The sequence below is a fragment of the Lucilia sericata genome, unplaced genomic scaffold, assembly GCF_015586225.1.
Source record: "Lucilia sericata isolate MDLA Ls3-8-SP2 unplaced genomic scaffold, ASM1558622v1 Contig000079F_arrow, whole genome shotgun sequence".
NCBI classification, from domain to species: Eukaryota; Metazoa; Arthropoda; class Insecta; order Diptera; family Calliphoridae; genus Lucilia; species Lucilia sericata.
The window spans coordinates 265,264-289,444 of record NW_023994112.1 but is presented as its reverse complement, the minus strand read 5'-3'; the positions used below and the strand labels follow the sequence as shown (position 1 = coordinate 289,444).

The window sequence follows — 24,181 nt, the reverse complement described above, 5'->3', positions numbered from 1 at the left end:
GTCCTACGAATATAATATGTACTACTCTTCTATTTATCGTTAGAGCCATAAATATTCTAAATGCTTATGAAATTTGCATTTGAATTGGAGGTGGAGTAACTTATGAAGGTACTACTGATTGTAGTCAATGTCCATAAGCAATTTCAATATTGAAAATAGACAATATGTGCGTGTATATGTTTATATAACAATAAAAGTGTTGTAAATCAAAACTGGAAACACATTTCCTTTTCTTTGAGAAAAATATAATAAATATTTGAATATGTTCTTCAATTAAGTCTTCTTTTGAATGTTGGGCGTGAAAGGGAAAATATTGCCCTTTTAACGATTTATAACTTTTCTAGATAATGGGTAATTTTCAAACTGAAAATTGACCTTTTGCGTTAAATGATCAATCAGTTTATATTATTCAATAATTTTATTATTTATTTAATTTCTCAAGACAAATTTATTATTAAATTTTCGGTACTAGTTTAATGTTATTTCAGTTTTAGATCTAATTCAGTTTTAGTTAAGTTCTAGTTCAGATTAAGTTCAATTCTAATTCAGTTCTTGTTGATTTCTAATCAGTTCTAGTTCTGTTCTATTTCTGTTATACTTCAGTTCTAGTTTAGTTCAGTTGTAGTTCATTCTAGTTCAATTCTATTTCAGTTCTAGTTCAGTTCTAGTCCAGTTCTAGTTCAGTTCTAGTTCAGTTCTAGTTCAGTTCTAGTTCAGTTCCAGTTCAGTTCTAGTTCAGTTCTAGTTCAGTTCTAGTTCAGTTCTAGTTCAGTTCTAGTTCAGTTCTAGTTCAGTTCTAGTTCAGTTCTAGTTCAGTTCTAGTTCAGTTCTAGTTCAGTTCTAGTTCAGTTCTAGTTCAGTTCTAGTTCATTTCTAGTTTAGTTCTAGTTCAGTTCTAGTTCAGTTCTAGTTCAGTTCTAGTTCAGTTCCAGTTCAGTTCTAGTTCAGTTCTAGTTCAGTTCTAGTTCAGTTCTAGTTCAGTTCTAGTTCAGTTCTAGTGCAGTTCTAGTTCAGTTCTAGTTCGGGTCTAGTTCAGTTCAAGTCTAGTTCTTGTTCAGTTCTATTTCAGTTCTAGTTCTGTTATAGTTCAATTCTAGTTCAGCTCTAATTCAGTTCTATTTAAGTTCTTGTTTAGTTCTAGTTCATTTCTAGTTTAGTTCTAGTTCAGTTCTAGTTCTGTTCTAGTTCTGGTTCAGTTCTAGTACAGTTGTAGTTTAGTTGTAGTCGGTACAGTTTTACTTCAATTCTAGTTTAGTTCTAGTTCAGTACTAAACTAGTACCATTCTTGATCAATTCTATTTTATTTCTAGTTCACTTCTAGTTCTGTTCTAGTTAAGTTCAAGTTCGGCTATAGTTTTGCTCTAAGTTAATTTTGTCCATAATTATATCCTAGATTAAAACATTTTGATATTTTAAGTCAACTTACAAATGTTTTTATTTAATTTCAGATGTTAACCGAAATCTACTCATAATTATGTATATTATTAATTCATTTAATTTCAGATGTTAACCGAAATCTACTCATAAATATGTATTTTATTAATTCATAATCAACTTTTAAATTTATTATTTCATGATATCTGATCAAGTTTAAAACTGAGTATGGCGGTAATACTATTATATTATTACTCGTTTACTTAGTAATAAGTATTTGCTAAGATAACAGCAGCGCTGAAATATATTGAAGCCCTCAGCACCAATTATGTTTAGGTTATAATAAAAATATAATAAAATAAAATTAAAAAATTTAAAGATAATGCTCTGAAATAATAAAAAATATAAATTCAAAACAACACTAAAAATTTAACTCGAAAATATTAACTGTTTCTCGAATGGATATTTTATAAATTTATATAAAAATCTCTTTTAAATGTTTTTCATAAAAAAAGTAAAATTTCTTTCCGAGTTACAGAATTTTTCTAACGGAAAATAATCAACAATAAAAACCAAAAATCTCTAACTTAAAAAAAGAAAACAAAAAATTTATTTAAATTTATTAAATCGGATTTAAACGCATACGTTTAAAATGCCAACCTAACAATAAATAATACAATCAAATGGCCGTCGCGTTAGGTTTCGCCGCAGCCTTCTCTGTGGTAGCAGCAACAGGCAATTGCTCCGCTTCGGAGCCAGCATCTAATTTCTTTTCACCTTCCTCCAATTGTTTGGTCTCTTCTCCAGCAGCGATTTGTTCAGGCGCAGCATCTTCAATAAGTTTGTAGGTTATGAGAGCTGGTTGTTTAGGTGGCAGCCAATCGGGTATGATTTTATCATGCAAACGCCATTTGCCGTATTCATTGGAAATGTGTTTTTCAAATACAACGTATTCTAAAACATCTTTTGCCAAAATTTCACTACCATGCATGAGACGACCGAAACGATCATAAATCGCCAACATCTGTTGGGTGTGGAAACGTACAGTGACTTGGGCATAGAGATTTTCTTTGGAAATAATATCGGTAACACGAGCATGTACAACACGGGGTGGTTCTAGAGATTTAAGGAATTTCCAGTGAATGGTTTTATCTTTGACATTATGCATCATTTCGGGGTAGGCACGTTCGCTTACAAATTCACGCAACTGATGTTTATTCTTTTCGGCCATAAATTTGTGAGCCTCAATATACACATCTTGTGCAATGCTTGGGAAAGCATCAGTATCGAATTCCTCTTCATAGGAGCGTATTTTACGCACAGCCAACATAGATTTGGATTTCTTTTCCAAAAATTCAAATTTTTGCTTAGCGCCGGCAGCAGAAATGAACGATTTTTTACCATCTCCCTCTGGAGGAACATAAGGCTCAAAGATGCCACCAGTACAACTGATATGGAAAGGTCTTTCTAGCCAAGGTCTAGGTGGATAAAAACCACGCTCTTTCATTCTCTTTTTCAACTCATCCTGAGGCAATTCAGAGGGTTTCTCATGAAAATCGGGCAAATCCATTTTTACAAATTTCAATTTCCGCAAACGTTTGAATTTAGGAGCCCAATGTTTAGTTTGACGGTGACGTACTTGTTGGGTTTGCACTAAAGCCTGTACACCTGGGGTCAACATGCCCGGCTGCAGACACTAATTGGACAACAGACACACATGTCATTAATAAGTTTGACTGTAATTGGTGTTTTTGTTATAAATACCTGCATGAATTTGATGCAGTTTCTGGTGGAGGCTAACATTTCCATATTTACGTAAGATTTTAAGTGATAAATTAAGGAAAATATTGGAATTTCTTTTTAGCCACTGAAAACACTTTACACAACCAATTCTTCCTCAGCTGCTGCCAGAGCCCTGCGCCGACAAATATTAACGGCGGCGGCGACTAACACTAAATATGTCGGCGGCGGCTTAAAATCGACTGTAAGCCGGCTAAGTTTTCAACTACGTTTAGTTTTTAAATTTTAAATAAAAACGGAATCCGAGAGATCAGAAAGTGGGATTTTGGAAGCAAATATATTGTTTATAACAACAAAACAGAGCAAGCTCAAAAGTTGTGTGAGAAATTTGCAGGGATGAATAAAAAATTCTTAAAAATTAAAAACAAACTTGGAGAAATTTTTACGAGGATCTGCCGATATTTAACCCTATCCTCCATATAAAACGTAAAAACAAAGATATTTTATTTGTTTATTTACTAGTTATACCCAGTGTGCTGTGCTACCCTAAAAGCACTTAACGATTTTGATGATTCTAACTACAATGGTTTTCCGGATATACAATTTGTTATGGGAGATTCCACGCAAATGATTGCAATTTCTCTAAATGTTCTTCAGTAAAATTTGAAGACTCTAGCTCTATTAGTTTCTCAGATATACGAATTTTTCTATTTAATTCATATGGGAGTTCCAAGCCCCCCAGATGAAAGTCCGCCCTTTTTTCTCCAAAATGTTCAGATGAATATTAAAGTTCTTCGTGCAAAATTTGAAGAATTTAGTTCTATTAGTTTCCCAGATAAACGAATTTGTATTTAATTCATATGAGAGGTTCCGCTCCCGTCATTGGTAGTCCCCCAATTTATTACCCAAAATGTTTACATGGATGTTAAAGTTCTTCCAGAACAACATCATTTAAAGGGATCACAAAGAAATTTAAAAATATTCCAAAAGTTTCACTTTGAAAACATTATTAGAGTGTATGAAAACTCGCAACTCTAAAGGCAGATCATTAATATTTTAGCGGTAATTTCTTTATGATTAAAATAAGTAAGGAGTAAGTGTTATATTCGGCAAATCATTTGTCGTAAAATATCAAATTTCGGAAGTGGTCATATACATATATATGGACTTTGATCATTAGATTAATAAGAACGTCACCGTGATTTTCGGATTAGGGACTTAAATGTGGAATTGGGTCAATTATGGACAAAGTTCTCTATAATTTAAAGTATTTTTTTTTAATTCTACCATAAATCTATAATAATGATAACTTTTGGAATGATGTATTAGCTATAAACTGATTTTCTGTAAGAGGTTTATATTGTCGGACCGATCCTCATAATTTTATTTTTCATAAATGTAGGTTTCGGTTCCTAAAAATTTTTTTTTCAACGACATCGACATTTGAAAGCCATTTATGTGCGTTTAAGTCATTTTCTGAAGAAGACCTTTTTTCAAAATGGACGTAAGCAAGATAAATGTTCGTTCAATTAGTACATATATACTGCGTGTTTAATTTTATGTTTATATATTCAATATTTTAGAAAATTCAAAAAGTACCAGTCAAAGTACGATAAAGTTCCACTTTTATAGGTTCTCATTTACTCCAGACTCTAAGTGCTTAATTTCATGTTTCGAGGTTCAAATTTTGTAGCAAGCTCAAAAAGTACCAGTCAAAGAACGAAAAAGTTCCGAAAAGTACCTTAATTATTAATTTTATGTTTCGATTTCAATATCATAGAAAACTCAAAAAGTACCAGTTGGAGAATGAAAAAGTAGCAAAAAATATCACTTGGTGATATGGTGATACAAATAACACCCCATTAGCATGTTTAGTGTTTCTTTTGGTACTTTTTTCCTCCCCATTAACGAAATAAAAATTCTGTTCCAAAAAGTGCAACATCGTATTGGGAGCCCGTTATTATGTATTCATATGTATAAGTTAAACAAAAACAATGTTTTATAAAAAAGTACCAAAAATAGGTACAATTTTCACCTCTTAAACGTCCGAATATCCAAAAAGTACTAAATTCATATTTTTATTTGTTCGTCAAGTTATGAAGGATTAAAAAATATTTTTTTAATGTTCTCTGGTTTAAAAGATACATGGGGTGCAAAAGAAGTACCGAATTACAGTTTTTACCCGTTTATTCCCCAAAGGGGCCGAATTTGAAAAAATTACCTGACACCTGTCCGCTTTTTTTAAATGAACGACGATAAGCGTTAACTGTTTTTGTAACTTTTCTAGTTAAGAAGATTTGAGGTTACCGAATTTACCTTTTTATCCTTTTTTAACCCCCAAAAAAAAATCGAATTTCCAAAAGTCCCGTCTTATTGGATACATTTGGTGGGAGACTAACTGTTAAAAACAAGTTAAACAAAAAATATATCAACAATTATGTTTCTTAAATTTAATTTATGATGGAAAGTAAAATATGTACTGTAATTCAATTTTAAACATTCTAAATGATTTTAAATTACAAAACAAAATAAATTTTAAATTAATGGTTGAACATTTTTTGAATTCAATTTATGATGGAAGGAATCGAAACAGAATTTGGATAAACATCATCATTTGGGATTAATATTTTTTTCTTATTAAACACATTTTTGAAGTTTAGAGATTGCGCAGCTGATTCTAAATGTTATATAGTTGAAACAAAAAGTAGTCTTTTATTTTTTTTTTTTTTGCTCTCTTTTTCGCTTATTTAATTTATTTTCAAACTTTTATTTTTAGACTTGCGAAATACATGATGATTTGTAAACTTGAAGGTATCCACTAGAAATAATGCAAAAAAACAAAACAATATATTCTATTATAAAACGCTACAATGATGACACCGTTAACTCTCTTTTGTTTTTTTTTTTCATCAAATACACATAGTTGGCATTTCTAGTGGGTGGCAACACTAACATTTGTGGAACCAGATGTCAAAGAATTTTTTTATTATTGACGATTGTGTTCGCTTGCCAACTATTTTTTTAGGAAATTCAATTTTTTGTCTGTTGATAACTCAAAAAAAGTAAACAAATCCAAATTAGATTTAAATATTATTTAAAAAATGAGTCAAACATTAAATACTCGATGGTTAATATGTAGAATATGTTTAAAAGGCGAAAATAAAAAATTATACAACATATTTGAGCCTATCAGTGAAGAGGAACTCACAGACCTGGGCACAACACTGCAGGACAAAATAGAATTATGTGGAGCTATAAAGGTAAACTAATAAGTAAACAATTGAAAACATTCCTTTGATTGTTTTTAATATTTGCAGCTTAATCATCAGACCAATTTACCAAATAGAATCTGTAATCGTTGCGTGTTATTATTGCGAGCTGCTTATAAATTTCGTGATTTATGCCAACAGTCTCAAAATCAACTGCAGCAATTTATTGTAACACTACCGCAAAAGGAGGATCAGGGAGATACTCTCGAAATAAATTTCGATTCAGATGCCGAAGAACAAAAGGCCGAGGTCCAAGAAGAAGTGGATAATGTGCTGCTGACATCGGAAGATGCAGACTATGTTGTAGAGGAAAATGTAGAAGAGGAGGACTATAACATGTCTGAGGAATCTAACTTAAACAACAACAACATAGCAGATAAAAATGAACTTTATATCACAAGTATTGAAGATAATGAGGCAGAAGAACTACATAGTTTAAGTGATGAAGGTTCCCAATATGTGTTGGAAGAAGTCGATGCCAAACATTTTACAAACGAGGAACATGAAGATGTTATAGCCGCCTATAAATATGAAGAAACTATTAATAACGATAATATAATTATTGAAGAGATGCCCAAAAATCCTGAAAAGGAAATTAACCTTAAACGTTTTAACGACAAGAAACCAGCAGCAAAAAGAAAACGAAAACAAAGCCAGGATGAGGCTGTTAATGGTGTATATAGTTGCGCATTTTGTGAAAATACCTATACGGAGAAAACTAAATATAATAATCATATGAAGATACATATTAAGGATAAGCCTCATGAATGCGAGTAAGTTTTGAAAAAAATATTATTTATAAATTAATAATGTTAAAATTTTAACTATTTTCCAGAATCTGTAAAAAACGTTTTTCCACCACCCCGCAATTATCACGACACATGAATTCTCATACGGGTAATAGACCCTACAAGTGTCAGTTTTGCGAGGCTCGTTTTGGAGACCCTTCGACTAAGATAAAACATGAAAGGTTTGTCCATATTAAACTATTTAAAGAGTTTTTTGTTAATTAACACAACTTTTGCAGAATACATACAAACGAACGTCCGTACAAATGCAACATGTGTGATAAAGCCTTTGCCTATTCCAATGTTTTAAAAGTACATATGATGACTCATACAGGAGAAAAACCTCACACGTAAGTTTAATGTTTTTTAACTTTTAATATTTACTTTTGTAAAATAACATTTATTTTCAGTTGCGACTATTGTGGCAAGAGCTTCTCTCAATTGCATCATAAAAATGCCCACGAAAAACGTCATAGGATTGTTAATATGGTAATGGTGCATAATCCAACTGACATTGAATATATGGAAGAGGAGAATGAATTGAAAGGATATAAAATTGAAGAAATTATTTGAAATTGTAATAAATAAAAAATAAAAGTTATTGTTTGCTTTAACATATTATGTTAGTAGCAAGTTTTAAATAAATAAATTTATTTACAGGGAATGTTTAATGCATAAAACTATTAAAGTAGCTAGTCAATAAACTAACCCATAGACCAGTCAATTTATTATTTCCTAACACCAACATGATGCGCTATCTGTTATGCAAAAGAAAAAAAATCGACAATAGGTTTTCTGAGATGTGATAGGTGAGAAAATTGAAGATGTCAGTCGCTGACGGGTCTGAGAGAGTGTTAAATTTCAATGCTCGATGTATAAACTTTAAGGGGGTTATTTTTTAAATCCCTTCACCTTACTTCACTTCATTTTTCATATAAATTGTTTTTGTATTTTCAAAAATTTGTATGAAAATATTTTCAACGCAAGGTGAAGTGTTTTACAAAATTAGGGGGTAAATGTCGGACATTTAATTCACTTAAATACTTTGTGATAAAAATATGTGTTTCTATGGTATTCTATGTACATTTTGATTATAACCAAAATTAGGCTCTGTCAATATGTGATAGCAAGCAGTGTCCTAATAAGGAATAAAAATTACTCGCTACATTTTGGTGAAAATCGATTTTCTAAAACCTTTCACAAACAAATTTGCATGACATAATAGTAAGAGAGATAAACCGCAGTTCCTATCCTTGCTTTTATTCCATGCAAATGTCTTGGGCCAAACAATGACACTTGTTTATATCAATAATTTTCAATTTTATGTTAATAAATTAAAAATTTTATTTAGATCAAATACCGTTAACTTTAAAAAATTTGACCGGAAACTGTCTTAACGCTTGGGTGAAAGTGATATACATCTTTAAAGTACTTTTTTATACTCTATGTGGAAGTAGTACTTGGAGTAAGTTTCCCTTCCAATGCTCTTGTCTCTATTGAAAAAATCTCGTTAACAGTTGATTGAATTTTCACACTGGAATGACCTAAATCATTCTCTGTGAAAGATTATCAATGTTTCTCTCGGTAATAGTACAACGAATTATCAAACAATACTTTTGAATACTCTTGTCTAGATACTAGTCCAAGATGCCTATTTCCGCCCAAGATAAAACACCTTCTTGGCCTTCTTACGGCCAAGGTAAAACAACACAAACTAGAAGAAAAGCGACACCTTTTAACGGCGGGAGTCACGAATTGTTTGGTAAAGTTATTAGCAGATAAACTAATTGCAACTGCTAAGGGAAACATTATTACATATATTTATTCACCTTTCACCGAAGACTTAACCAAAGTTTAGACACCAAGTGCCACAGCCTGGACACGGACGTTATGAAATAATATATACTAATGTTACTGCATTTGTGTAAATGTAAAATAAAAATTGTTAAAAAATATAGGTACATACCATGAATTTGCATTTTTTCCCTTTAATTGCAAAAAATAAAGGACGCGTCGAACACCACACAAAATTTTTAACTCTCTTTTTTCTGTCTAAAGTTTAGACTCTAAACTAATCATTTCTAACACTTTTTTTTATTTTATTAACACTTAAAACTTAATTTTTAGAAAAAAACACCTCACTTTTAGCACTTTAAAATTTACTACCAAATTTATTGCAAAAAAAAATCTATTACGATTCTGCACTCTACAAAAAATACGATCACAACAATAACAATAACGTTTTAGCGGACATTAAAGTTGTTAAACCCGTGGTAAAATTGCGAATAACAAAAAGCTGTTACATTTGATTGTGGAATTGTTATGAAATTTTTATTATTTTACACAAAATTAATAATAAATACTTTAAAGTCTGAAATTGAAATATACAATTTAAAAAAAAATCCCGTGTCGATTGTGTACACTGTTAAAAATACATACATTGTTGCATTACTGACAAATCCACTTTAAAAATAAATAAATCGTTAAAATTAAAATTAACTAAAATAAATTCACCACTTGCAACATATTTCACCACAGCTAATACATTTTCATACAACAAAATTTGTCAACGTGGCATCACTATGTATGACATTTTATCAGAGTTGCATTTGAAGATTTTTGACACAAACACACATTGATTAAAATTTGACATATCAACAACAAAAGCAACAACACAAAACAAGCGCGAGACTTGCGCCGATTCGGCTTAAGCCTAACCGCCGAACAAAATGTCAAAGCCGCCGCCGGCGAAAATTTTTCAGCTTAATACCGTAGGCTTGAAAATTTCGCCACATTTTGTATAATTTACAGAACACTTTCGCTAAATTTATGGAATTTTACAATATAAAATTAATTTGTTTTCATTTAAAAAAAAAAACTTGCTTAGCAAGTTTTCTTTTATCTAAAAATAAGCCGCTCGTTGAAATTTGGCCGTTGTAAAACTTTGCTCATCGTTCGATGTATGTGCTTCGCCTCAGATATTTTCGTGTTTACGCGCCTAATTCGAGTCGCTGCTTTTACTTCAAACACTTTGTGTTTGTAGCTGCCGGTCCACACTAGGAAACTTTTTTTGGGAAACTTTTGATTTTGCGTGAGAAAGAGAAAGAATATCATTCATCTCTCTCGCGGTACGGAGTTTCCCGTATTCGGAAACTTGTTTTGTTTTGTTATTCTTCTCATTCCTACAACAACAAATCAGTGCAATTAATACGTAGTTTCTGAAACAAAAGTTTTCATGTGTTTCTCAAAAAGTTTCTCAACAAAAGTTTCCTACTGTGGACCAGGTCTAGCAAACACGAGATAGAAAAATACATCGCTGTTTGACAAACCAGAGTTTCCTAGATCGTCAAACAAATGTATTTAAATGGGACATCAAACAAAATCTGTTTGAAGGAAAAATTCTGCAATTTTTTGCGCGCAGTTGCATGTTTTCGCGCAAATTTTTGCAAATTCTTTATCTGATCTTCTGTTATTTTACATACATTTGTAACAAGCGTAGAACGTGTTAAATTTTGAAATTTTTTGAATTCTTTTAAAAAAATTATAAAATATATATAATTTGGAAATAACATTAATTGTTTATTGAAGAGTATAAAAGTATTTTTAGTATTTTTTTTATTATTATAACAATCATAACATTGCAAGACTTACATTTTCTGACCAGTCAGTTGTATTGGTATTTGTATTACTTAAAGGCATAGTACTGGTCGTTATTTCGGGTGTAGTGCTACTACTTAAACTGGAGGAGGAACTATAACGAGATTCTGGTTCTTCGGCTTTAGCAGTCTGGAAAGAATCATATAAATTGTATTAGATTATAGTTTATAAATAAGTCAAGAGTCTAGTTCATGCACTATTCGAAAGTTTAGTCTTTAGACTTGACGAGAGTCTATCCGATAAACAAGTCGAAAGTCTAGTCTTTTGACAGATTAGTCTACTTAGTTCTTGTTATAGTTTAGTTCTGTTACTAGTTCTAGTTCTAGACTTTTCGACAAAAAGTCGATTGTTCGATTATTCGAAAGTGGATTTATAGAATCCTAATTTTCATACAACAAAATTTGTCAACGTGGCATCACTATGTATGACATTTTATCAGAGTTGCATTTGAACAACATTGACACAAACCACACATTGATTAAAATTTGACATATCAACAACAAAAGCAACAACACAAAACAAGCGTCATATTTTACAGTGAAATTTTCTTAAAAGTTTTAAGATAAATAGAAAATTTTATAGCAAAAATAATAAAAACTAAAAGAAATTATCTCTCCAAATATTTTGCTATTATATTAAAGTCTTTAAGTTGCCTAAAAACTCCAATAAAATGAAATCGGGTCTAAATGAAAAATGGCTGGTGTGTAGAATCTGCTTAAAGCAGCCCAAAGAAGAAATGCAAACAATATTTGATAAAAATGCTGAAAAAGATTTAACGCGTATGATATTGGAATGCGGTGGAGTGCCCGTAAGTATTTTAAAAATCTTATTGAAATGTTTTAAAAAAAATTGTATTTTTAATAATTTAGATAAAACAGTTTGATCATTATCCCGATAAAATCTGCAGCAAATGTCACAAATATTTGCAAGTGGCATATAAATTTCGTCTAACCTGCCAAAGGTCTCACAATCATTTGAGTAAATTTATAGCTCCTGTCGAGGTTGAAAAGCGTACTGAGAATGAATTTGAAGAAGAAAATGACTCGGTAGGAAATGCTTTGTCAATAACGGAAGATGGTTATGTTGTAGAAGAATCTAACGAAGGTTTGATGGTCAAATTGGAGCAGGAAAATGCGGGTATGGTAAAAGAAGAATATACGGTACATATACAGGAGGAAGATGATGATTTTGTAGAGATTTATGAACCCATGACTGAAGAGGAAGAAAAGGAAGTTTTTCAACTGGCAGATGATACCTTCGATAATGATGTATGGAAATTAAATGGGTTTGTGTGTGTTCAAAGTAATTAATTAACTTTTTGTTTATAGAGTTTACCCGACAGCCAGGATAATGTGGAATATCTAGAGTTGGAAGAAGATTTAGAATTGCCTTCATCGGATGATGATGAGGAATTTATTAAAAAGGAAAACGCCAAACAAAAGTCAAAAGTTTTAGCAAAACGTTCTGCTGCACAAGCTTCTACCAGCCGTAAAGCAGCCCCAGCAGCAAAACGTGCCAAACGAGAACCCAAAGAAAAGAAACCTAAGGAAACCTCTTACATCTGCGACTTTTGTGGCAACAAATATCCTTCGCAGGGTAGACTAACAGAACACATTAAGTTGCACAAAGGCATTAAGCCTCATGAATGCGAGTAAGTGCAATTGTTTAACTTGAAAGATGTTTTGTTTTATCATAATTGTTTTTTTAGAATCTGTGGTCATTGCTTTGCCCAGGGCCAACAATTGGCTCGACATATGAACACCCATACGGGTAACAGACCCTATAAATGCAGTTATTGTCCAGCTGCATTTGCTGATTTGTCTACAAGAAACAAGCATCACCGGTAAGTAATGGATTATAATCAAAATTCGTAGAAATGAGAGAAATACTGATATGTTTCTTTACTCTAGTATTCACACCAATGAACGTCCCTATGTATGCGATGTTTGTGGCAAGAGCTTTACCTATACCAATACTTTGAAATTCCACAAAATGATCCATACCGGTGAAAAGCCATTCGTGTAAGTTGTAAACATATTTTGTTTATATTTTTATGTTGCTATACCTATATTTATTTTTTGCAGCTGCGATATTTGTGGCAAAGGTTTTCCACAAAACTACAAGTTGCGCAACCATAAATTGATACACGAGAGAAAAGGTATCAAACTGGAAGTTGTTGAAGTACCCAAATCCGATGTCAATCAGGAGCACGAGGCCGTCTATCATGATGTCCATGTAGAAGCAGCTGCACAACAGCTGCTGGAAATCTAAATATTTAGTAAGAAACGAATTACAACACTAATTTTTTTTAAATAATTTACACTCTACTTATTGCAAGTTATGGAACATTCATTTAAATATATATTTTTTCTTTTTTTAGTTTAGCTTTAACTTTATACAAAAAATATAGTTTAATATTAAAATTATGTATTTGGACATTTACTTCATTTAAGTTGTAAAATAAACAATCTCAATGAGTAAATTTTCTGAAATTAAATTCTTCAATTGTTTCATTTTTAATTATTAATTTATTGTTTTAATAATTTGGCATGGTAAGCAACGTGTTCGCCTATAAAGGAGGCGATGTAATAGTAGCTGTGATCATAACCCTCACGCAATTTGTAAATGGTTTGCAAATGATCATTGTTGGCAGTGGCGGCTAACAAATTATCAGGAAGTAGTTGTTTCTGTTTAAGGAAATCATCTTCACTGCCTTGATCAACAAACAATTCCAAAGGGGTACCAGCATAATCCTTGGCTAAATGAGTAGCATCCCATTGTTTCCAAGCTTCTTGGTCGTCTCCCAAATACCCTTTGAAAGCTTTTTGACCCCAGGGACACTCAATAGGATTTGAAATGGGAGCAAAAGCTGAAACCGACTGGTATAGGCCAGGATTCTTTAAAGCACAAACCAAGGCACCATGACCACCCATGCTGTGGCCAAAAATACCCTTCTTATTGGGTACAACTGCAAAGTTTTTATTTATCAATTCCACCAATTCCTGAGTAACGTAAGAAAACATTTGATAATTCTTAGACCAAGGTTCTTGAGTAGCATTAACGTAGAAACCAGCTCCTGTACCGAAGTCATAAGCATCATCTTCTCCCTCAATGTTAAGGCCACGAGGAGAAGTATCAGGATTCACCACTACCAAACCATGCTTGGCAGCATACTGTTGAACGCCGGACTTGTGTATAAAGTTTTCGTGGGTACAGGTCAATCCACTTAAAAAGTACAATACCGGACATTCGGTTTTATCTTCCAACAAGCAAGGCGGCAAATAAACACCGAATTTCATCTCACAGCCCAATGTACTGGACTCATGACTGTATACACGCTGTTCGCCTTCGAAACATTTATTGGTCGATAAAAGTTTAAGCGACATGTTGAGTATATTTTTAATAATTTTAGAAAAATACTAAATTATTACCCAAAAACTTCGAGATTTTTCACGCGGAAGTGTTATCTGATGACAAAACTTTTTGCACCGGCATAGAATTAATCAAAGTAAATTAATAAAGTAGCGACACGAGTTGTTGTACAACAAACGTCTACAAAAACCACAGGCAATTTGTTTTTGTTCGAAATACTCAACTGTCAAAATTTGTTTACAAAATTGAACCAATTATTAATGGAAAATATGGCATTATTGGTGCGCTTTCCAAAAATATGTTGTTATTTATATTAAAAGTCACAGAGTTTTCTTTATTTTTTAAAAATTAGAACATTTTTAAAAATATTATACACCTAAAATACACTTTTTCACATTAAATACAACAAATTACTCAGAAATTTGTACAAAAGCACGCGTTAAAATTAAAACAAATATGGCAACATAAACATTTTTGACAAGTAAGCCCACAAATAGCAAGTTTAAAAAAAATAGTCAGCTGTTCAAATGAGTCTACTTTATAAATTTACTTTGGAATTAATAAGTAATGGAATTTTTTTTTCTCGCCAAATAATAATTTGCAAAAAGTGGCAGCACCACTGAATTGAGTTATCAGTAGGGTGTCTATAAATCGACGTTATAATAATCGAAAAATCGAATTTTCTCGTAAAAGGTCGAAATTTTTGTGTAGCAAAGCCGATCTTGTAAGAAAAATGTCAAAGAATCAATTATGTAAAAAAAGTTAAAAAGTCGGAAAAAGTCGAGAAAAGTAAAAAAGTTGAAAAGACGAAAAAAAAAAATCGATAAAAGTCGAAAATTTGTGTTTTTTTCCAACAATTTAAATTAAGTTAAATAATTGTTCAAAGTGGAAAAAGGTCGCAAATTCAAAAAGTCGTCTTTTCGAAAAACACAAAGTTAAGACTTTAAATACAAAAGTCGACTTTTTGTTTTAACTATAGAACCCTATCAAGAATTGAAAAACTCAATTCAATATTTAAGTCTGGCAACCTTAACACAAAAACAAAATAAATGAAAAAAGCAAATATAAACAACAAGCAGCAGCAGGAACACATTCGAAAAACGTTTAGGAAAAATGTCCCAGGAAGCAGCAACCGGCAATGAAACAAGCTTTGGCTTTAAAAAAAGAAATATAAAGAAACCGGCTTTTAGAAGAAAACAGGAATCCAGTGAAGAGTCTGGTAAATATAGAAATACTAATACGGATGAAAAATAACTAACAAATTTCCTTCTAGATAAAGATAAAAGTGACCAGGAACAAACTACCACTTCAGTAATTAGAGCTGAACAGAAGCGTAAACGCACAAATCCCAATTTTCAAAGTACAAAGCACTTGACAGCCAAAAGGGAAAGACAAAATAAAGACGATTCCTCGTCTAGTGGGGAAAGTGATGATGATGCCAAAGTCACGGTGTCTTACAAATCCAAACGTACGGCACAACCTAATGGACCGCACGATCAAGGTGCCACTTCCATCAATGAAGTTGACACTGAACTGGATCGTGATGCCCAGGCTATACATGAAAAGGCCTTAAAAATTAATGAAGAATTAGAGGGCAAGGCTGATGATAAAATCTATCGTGGCATTAATAATTATGCCCAATACTATAAAAAACAGGATACAGCTGCCGGTAATGCTAGTTCAGGCATGGTGCGTAAAGGACCTATTCGGGCGCCAGCCCATTTGCGAGCCACCGTTAGATGGGATTATCAGCCGGATATCTGTAAAGATTATAAGGAAACGGGTTATTGTGGTTTTGGTGACAGCTGTAAATTCTTACATGATCGCAGTGATTACAAGGCCGGCTGGCAACTTGAAATGGACTATGCATCACATAAGAAAGGTGATTGTGAATCGGATGAGGATGATAGCAAATATGAAATTCACTCCGATGAGGAAACATTGCCATTTAAATGCTTTATATGTCGGCAAAGTTTTGTCAATCCCGTTGTTACTAAGTAAGTTAAGAAAATTATACATCACTTAGACCAGAATCACTTTTTTAATCTGTCTGTCTGTCTTCTGAAAATTGTAGTCAAACTTAAGTATTAAATTACTTAGGACAACAAAATTTGAAAAAGGTCGACCAGATTGAGAAGTGCCAAATCCGAATCTGGCTTCAGAATTTGACCATATTCATTCACGTTTCCTGGAGCACTATATTCCAGGAACCTGATGTGATAGAGAAATCCTGGAGTCAGATTCACATTTAACGATGCTTAATCCTTAAGAAAAATATACTTTCGTTTCTGGGTGTTATTTATACAACAACATAAAACCCTGTTATTTGAGACGTTCTAATAGCGCGAAGACATTTTTTATACAATTTGTTGTGTCATCTGAAAGTCTAATCTGTCGACTTTTAAATCTGTTAATCTTCTAGAAAATATAACAGGTTAAACCTTAATTTTAAGATCGACACATTGGATTTTTAGATGACATAACAAAATTTTATCCCAAAAGGAGTAAAAGGACCCACGTCTTTCACAGCATGCAAAACCAAACACAATTTTATAAATAAAGATATTTTCGCGCTGTTTAACGTCTAAAAAATGGCAAAAAACGGAGATTTTCGATTTTAGGGACACAATAACTCGAAAACTTTATGATGAAAAAATTATGAGACCAGATTCGGATTCAGGTCAGATAAACATTTGTTGGTCTGCGAATTTATACTTCTGGAAGGATATATCAATTAATAATTTAAAAAACATTTAATTTTATTTTCTTCCGTTTTTAGATGCAAACATTATTTCTGTGAAAAATGCGCTTTAGAAAATTATAAAAAATCCCAACGTTGTTTCATTTGCTCACAACAAACTAATGGTATATTCAACCCGGCAAAGGAATTAATTGCCAGACTAAAAACTCATCCTGAAGCCGAGGACAGTGATGCTGCCGATAGTGATTAAATTCATTAAAATTGTACAAAAGCTTAACATTATATTTATTACGTTGTCTTTTTAGCTGCTAAAGTTTAAAAGGAATAAATTTGACTTTTTTAAATATAAAAAGAAGAATTAATTAAGAATTTTTATAAATTTACTGTAATTGTAAGGATGAAAAGAGTTAAAAATTCAGGTAACCAACTTATCAAAATTTATATAAAAATATAAGAAATTTATATGTACATTTATTTCCTTTTCGAAATTCACCCATTGAGCATTGTTTTTTAATTTCATTTTATTATTTTTTTTTTGCTTATAAAAATGAAATTGTAACTTACCTTTCAATTTTAAATAGCTATCTACTGGCAACTAGGTTTAAATAACTGTCATTTGCAATTGTTGTCAATTCCTGTACACTGCAATATGATGTAGTTGGTGTGAAAATATTTTCCTTACATTTTCTTTCTTCTTACAATTTCTTTAAAAAAAGTAATGTTAAGAATTTATATATTTGAATGAGTCTATTGAGAAGGGTCTTACTTCTCCATTAACATTTTCTAATATCAACTACAAAATAACAACAACAATTCGCAATTCATTCATTCGAGATAATAAACATGAAATGTAGTATTCTTATACCACACTCCTGTTGAACATAAGAAACGGAAATGCATACAATACAACAACCGACATTAACATAAAACACAGAGATATACAAATAGAAAACGAGAGAGAAATACATATCTTCTTTGTTTGTATGTAGTAACAAACATGACATTTAATAACAAAACAATAACAATATACGGAAACTATAGTTTACAAACATAAATGTACATACCAACATTATAATTGTAAGTAAGTTTGTATTTATGTAATACATACTAACATTTACTGTTGTGTATTTGTTTGTTTTCCCTCGGCAGCTCCATTGTTTTTATGGGGAAGTATGTATGTGTGTTTAAGTGCTTGATTGTGTTGTTACCAATCCATTGAAAGGGAAAAGGAAAACTAACTGTTAACAGGGCTGTGATAAAAATTATACAAAAGCAAATAAAACCAACAATGCTGTTTATATACTACTTGTTGTATTAATAAAATCAAATAAATGTATACATATATAACGAAAATTGGAAATTAATATAGAATTCTTTTTTTAAAATAACAAATAATCTTAAATTTTTTCTATAGACAGAAGAAAATTTTATTAGTACAGAATCTTTAAGAATGTTATACATTTTTTGAGAATATTTTTGTACTCATAATTGTGAAAATTACAAACGCATTGACATGTTTAGAAGTATATTATAACCTTTTTGCGAAGTTGAAAAATATAAAAGAACTTGAATTGTGATTTTTTCCTTAAAAATCGATTCTTTGTTAAAATATAAAATCGTAAGGGACTTAGTTAAAACTTGTTTATAAAGAGCGAATATTGCCTAGTATATGGACTATTCTATTGTGACGTCTAGTGTATAGACTAGTCTGTTAACTAATCTATGAACTAGTTTTGGACAGGCTATTAACAAGGTTATTGACTAGCCTATTTTCTCTATTAAATATTCTATGGAATAGTCTATCGACAAGTATATTGACTACCCGATGAACTAATCAATTGACAGGTCTTCTGACTAGTTCATTGACTATTCTACGTACAAATTGATGGACCATCCTATGGTCCAGCACTAATCTATGGACTAGGGTATTAAATAGTTTATGGACAATTTTGTAGAGTAATCGTTTTGACTGAAAAAATTATTAAACTTTAGGCTGAGGTGCTTAATTTTCATAGATCTTCTTGGATTTATCGTAAAAAATTGTTATATTTTTGTTATCCACGTGTGAAATTTCACATGAATCGGATTGGCCAGCTATAAATGATTTCTAAAACTTTTTGTTTGTCTCTTTGTACCACAGCACGTATACGTATTATTACATGATTGTATATATTTTGACATTACGTATACGCAGTGAAAGACTATAGTTGTGAGAACAGTACAGAAATCTGCCTTAAAATTTTATAGCTTTCAAAACTATATTTTTTGTATATTTTTTAAATTCTAATATTTTTCTTATAAAATAATCTGGAAATTTTTGCCATTTTGGAAAATATTTTAAATTTCTGTAAAAATGTTGTACTATTTGAAGAAAATCTGTTTCTTTTAGTTTTAATTCTGTTAATTCTCTTAATTTTTCTTTAAGAAGTTCTTCTAGTTTATATTTTAATTAAATTTTTTGGTCTTAATTACTTCTAGTTTCCTTAAAAAGTATATTTATTGTTTTTCTATTATTTATGTTTAAATTTTTTGCTTCCTCTTCCTTTTCTTTTCACATTTTTCTTGTAATGACAATTTTTAAAATTTATATTTTAACACTTTCATTTGTGTTAACAATTTCCGTTTAACATTTTCCAACTAAAAACAGTCACCAGGTTTAAATACCTTGTGTCCTCTACTGCTGTTTTCTATGTGTGTGTCTTTTTTTTCTTGAACTTTCAAAATGAAAACAACATTTAACTAAAACGTTTCTCTGTCTGTTCATACAAGTGATGTACGAGGTTTTGGTTGGGCTTTTTTCAGCTGTTAGTTATTGTAAATATTTCTTTGGCTGCTGGCCAATAATATAGAAAAATATTTGTTTTCAATGTACAATAGAAACTTAAATAACTATTAAAATGTTGTCGAAGTCTTTCTTTTTTTTTAATTTCTCCTCTAACATGGGCCATATTGTTTTATTATCACTATTATACATAGTTTTTCTTATGCTGGTATTCGGGGTGTTGACAATTTTGTTAGTTTTGTGTCACAATATTTGCATGCAGAAAAACCAACACTACTTGTTTGGCATAAACGAAAAAATAAGCCAAAATTTCCCTTCTTGACCCGATTTGTTAAACGATGTTAGTAACAAGTTAAGTGGAAAATTATTGGAGAACATATTTAACGAGCATGTCGTAGTCTTATGGTCTTAATTACAATTACAAATAGATGTAAGAGAAATAATTAAAGTTTGTTTTTTTTTCAGAGAAAAAACAATTAAAATGTTGACTTAAGAATTTCATTAATCATTTCTGTTTTCCAGACAATATTTTGACTGGCAATGATTGTATTATGAAAGGGTTATTGATTTTATTTAATCACATGTTAATGATGAATTTGTGTATTGTGTGGTTGACCACTGCGTATACGTAGTGAGAAAATGTATGTGATCAATTAATAATAAGTATACGTGCCGTTGGCGGTTTATATCAATCAAAGGCAGTTTATATCAATCAAAGGCAGATACAAACATATTCAATAAATTACAAAACTGTCTAATCATTTTGCTCAAAGTTATTTCAGCAGAATTATATCGTGATACTAGTGTTTATAAGTCAATTATGGACTTTGTTTCCTTAGGCGTCCTCGTATGAAGGCTAGGGTAAATGAAGACCGATCATTACGAAAATCAGAAGTATTATTTAGGTTTATATAGATATATACATATGTGTTATATAAAACATGTTATATAGATTTCATACTTGTTGCATATACCAAATTTCATTGAATTAAATTCAACCTAAAATTTGATTGAAAAGTTTACCTGGATGGACATACGGAAGAGTATAGCTAAATCACTTCAGAAAGTAATTCTACAGGATCGTTAAAAACATCACCAAACTTCACTGTAGTAGTGTAGAAATTCAACCTGTAACTAGCAGTTAAATTCCACAATTTGCCTCTCATTTTGTTCATAATACCTACATTGTCTCGTTATCATTTAGTTAAAAATATTTTATAAATATTAACATACTTTTAGCTAATGTTTTTTAATTTTATTTAGAAAAAAGAAGAAAAAATTTTGCTAATGTAGTACACAGAAGACAACTTATTCATTTCTTCTTAAGACACAAGTGTTTCTGACGATAATAATAATTTTATGATGATGATGATGATTTTATTAAAACAGAAAACATTTTAGAAAAAATAAACAAAAAATGTTAAAAAACTAAAGCAAAGAAAATGTTGTCTAATAACATTGTACTTGCTGTATATGACAGTTTTATTAATAAATTACGAATATATATTGAATCTAAGTAGCTACAAAATGATAATTTGATTAATTACTGTTTATTGGAAATATAAATTGAGATAAAACACGTTCTAAAATGAAAATCGAAAATGAAATGACAAAAAATATGAAAACAAAACAATTTTGGGTTAATGTTAGTTTAAATAGAGTTTAAGATAATATTAAACATTTGAAATAGAAACAGCAATACAAATTCAACAAAAATTATTGTCTTCTTGCAAAAGCTTTCAAATTTTTTATAAATGAAGTATTTCACTTCAAGACCCTATAGCACAGCCTGTGATTTCTCTGTCAAAATTTTCTTTAAAACTTAAACTTGTATACATCCCTCTAATGTCCATATGAAGTTTCATGTCAATCGCAACAACCAACTTGCAGTGGCAGAATGATTTCTAAAATGTTTGATTGTGTACCTTAGAGCTACAGCACGTATACTTATTATTAATTGCCGGCTTATATTTTTACATTACGTATACGCAAAGTAAGACTTTTAATTAAAGTTAATGGCAATTTTCTTGAAAATTTTTAATAAAAACAAAACTTTTACTATGATATATTAAACAATAAATCTAAAACAATTACTTATAAATTTCAACATTTGAAAAGGTTTTAATAAACTTGAAATGCATTTGTCTGTTGTCTTTTACTTTTAACACAAATACCAAGAGACATAAAAAGCAACAATAAACAACAAACAGTACAAAAACACACTAATACAAATACATATACTCATATTCATTTGTAACTGTTCCACTAACGGCTGTTTGCTCTTACTCTCAATTTATTTATTCATGTTATGCATTAAACAAGTTTTTTCTCTTTTCTCTCATATAAGTAAGAATTTTATTATTTTTGTTCTTCTATTTAAAATTAAATGGAATTTATAGATTGCTAAGAATTTTTTAAACAAAATAAGGGGTGATCACTTTTTTATTTTAAACATTTTTTATAAATAAACTAGAAAATACTTTTTTTTTTATTGCAACACGTTGTAACGAAGGAAAAACTGTGTATATAATTAAAAAAAATATATAAAATATAAAAAAAATTCTTAAGTACATAAAAAGGGTTCTACAGAGATTCCTTTCTTACAACAATTCACATCCTATAAACAGCTAAATACAACTAATATATTGAAATCTTTTGGGTAAAGAGAAGAAATTTGAAACTAACTGCAGACATATAAATGTTTGTTTTTTATATTGAATATGTTTGTATATTGCTAAATTCCATATGTTTCTTTAAATCTACAAGTTTATTTATATTTTAAGTGAATTTTCTTTTAAAAGTTGAAAAAAGGGAAACAAAAGAAACAGGAAAAACTATCAGTTGATATGAACCTAAACAGCATTTACTTCTTTTTCTCCTGCAACTATTTCTACACGCAACTTATAAACATTTGCTAAAACTGAAAATAATAGAGATGCTTTCAATATATAATACAAATATATATCTAACTACATAAAAAATGTTTGTATTTAACTATGTATAGTAATAGTCTAACTAGTGGGTATAATATTAAGAAACCTCTCTATTCTTTACTATATTATAGATATTTCTTATTTGTTATAAAAACTAACTTGTATTGCATTCCATTTTTACATCCCTTCTGGTTGGTAACTGTATACTTCAATGAGTATATGAGCAAGTGTGTGTGTGTGGAAATTTACTGGTGAATTGTTTGGTAAAGCGTAAGTTGTACTTAAGTAGTTAACAACATTTTATGTGCTTGCTTGATTGTTGGTTATTATATATACATACATACACACCCTTACTCACATTCTCTTTTTCACACACATACACATTTACTCACACTCAGCTTACACACTTATTTAACCACACATTAGCAACATGTGTATTATAACGGTTAATAGAATTTGAAACTAAATGTTAGTGTTCATTCCTTCGTCTATATTCCACTTAAAGATATAGAAATTTAAGAAAACTACAAGCAGCGAAGGAAGAATAGTGCAAAATACTTGAAAAAATTAAGCTTATACATAATTATGTACATACAAAAACAATGTTTGCGGGAAATACAAAATTTAAAACAGCAAATCTGCAATGTAAAAAATAAGGAAATTGAGAAAATATCTTGCTAATAACTGACATTTCATAGTAAATCGTCTTAGTTTTGGTTAAATTGGTTGTTTAAAATTAATGGGGGAATGTTAAAATTAGCTAATTTATACTGTTTTAAAGACTATTAACATTTAATAGAGTAAAATTTGCTTAATTAGTTAAATAGGCTGTAATTTTAGTAAAATGTCCCTACTCCTTATATACTGTCCCCTTCAGAAAATGACTTTAACACTCATTACTGGACTAAACATTCGAGTTTAGTATAGAAATACGACATAAATTAGTTTCATATGAGCCGAAATCTTTCTGCCAACTTTTTTGAGGATCGGTCCATAATTGACCCTACCCTCCATATAAGGTCAACTTCAGAAAATTACTTTAACACTCATTACTGGCCTAAACATTCAAGTATGGCGATGAAATTCGGTATAAGTAAGTTTCATATGAGCCAAAATCTTTCTACAATTTTTTTTAGGATCGGTCCATAATTGACCCTACTCCCATATAAGGTCCCCTTCAGAAAGTGACTAGCACTTATTACTGACCTGACCATTTGAGTATAGCAATTAAATTCTGTATAAGTAAGTTTCTTACTGACCAAAACCTCTCTACCAACTTTTTTTAGGATCGGCCCATAATTGACCCTACCCCACATATAAGGTCCCCTTCAGAAAATGACTTTAACGCTCATTACTGGCTTAAAAATACTAGTATATAGATCAAATTCGACATAAGTAAGTTTCACACGAGTCAAAATCTATCTAAAAAATTTTATGTTGATAGGTCCATGATTGACCCTATCTCCCATATAAGGTCCCCTTCAGAAAATGACTGCAACGCTCATTAATGGCTTAAAAATACGAGTGTAGCGATGAAATTCGATACAAATAAATTGAATACGAAC

The 24,181-nt window shown here is 30.6% G+C and overlaps 5 protein-coding genes across 5 annotated transcripts; 3 read left to right on the top strand and 2 right to left on the bottom strand.

Moving 5' to 3' along the window:
- Nucleotides 1–1,955: 1,955 nt before the first annotated feature.
- Nucleotides 1,956–3,315, bottom strand: LOC119616554 (probable 39S ribosomal protein L45, mitochondrial). The gene is made up of 2 exons (XM_037972971.1): nucleotides 3,139–3,315; nucleotides 1,956–3,070 (listed from the first exon to the last, which is right to left on the bottom strand). Exons 1-2 carry the CDS (start codon nucleotides 3,181–3,183, stop codon nucleotides 2,054–2,056), a joined length of 1,062 nt encoding a protein of 353 aa, XP_037828899.1. The 5' UTR covers nucleotides 3,184–3,315; the 3' UTR covers nucleotides 1,956–2,053.
- Nucleotides 3,316–6,065: 2,750 nt separating this feature from the next.
- Nucleotides 6,066–7,794, top strand: LOC119616553 (zinc finger protein 771). Its single transcript, XM_037972970.1, has 5 exons — nucleotides 6,066–6,374; nucleotides 6,432–7,156; nucleotides 7,219–7,353; nucleotides 7,411–7,521; nucleotides 7,582–7,794. Exons 1-5 carry the CDS (start codon nucleotides 6,216–6,218, stop codon nucleotides 7,742–7,744), a joined length of 1,293 nt encoding a protein of 430 aa, XP_037828898.1. The 5' UTR covers nucleotides 6,066–6,215; the 3' UTR covers nucleotides 7,745–7,794.
- Nucleotides 7,795–11,302: 3,508 nt separating this feature from the next.
- LOC119616557 (zinc finger protein OZF) lies at nucleotides 11,303–13,321 on the top strand. The gene is made up of 6 exons (XM_037972979.1): nucleotides 11,303–11,636; nucleotides 11,698–12,096; nucleotides 12,157–12,479; nucleotides 12,537–12,671; nucleotides 12,739–12,849; nucleotides 12,913–13,321. Exons 1-6 carry the CDS (start codon nucleotides 11,499–11,501, stop codon nucleotides 13,097–13,099), a joined length of 1,293 nt encoding a protein of 430 aa, XP_037828907.1. The 5' UTR covers nucleotides 11,303–11,498; the 3' UTR covers nucleotides 13,100–13,321.
- Nucleotides 13,157–14,349, bottom strand: LOC119616558 (S-formylglutathione hydrolase). The gene has a single exon (XM_037972980.1). The coding sequence runs from the start codon at nucleotides 14,212–14,214 to the stop codon at nucleotides 13,357–13,359; it is 858 nt and encodes a 285-aa protein (XP_037828908.1). The 5' UTR covers nucleotides 14,215–14,349; the 3' UTR covers nucleotides 13,157–13,356.
- Nucleotides 14,350–15,234: 885 nt separating this feature from the next.
- On the top strand, nucleotides 15,235–17,245 carry LOC119599534 (E3 ubiquitin-protein ligase RNF113A). The gene is made up of 3 exons (XM_037949313.1): nucleotides 15,235–15,419; nucleotides 15,474–16,197; nucleotides 16,980–17,245. Exons 1-3 carry the CDS (start codon nucleotides 15,314–15,316, stop codon nucleotides 17,149–17,151), a joined length of 1,002 nt encoding a protein of 333 aa, XP_037805241.1. The 5' UTR covers nucleotides 15,235–15,313; the 3' UTR covers nucleotides 17,152–17,245.
- The last annotated feature ends 6,936 nt before the right edge of the window (nucleotides 17,246–24,181 follow it).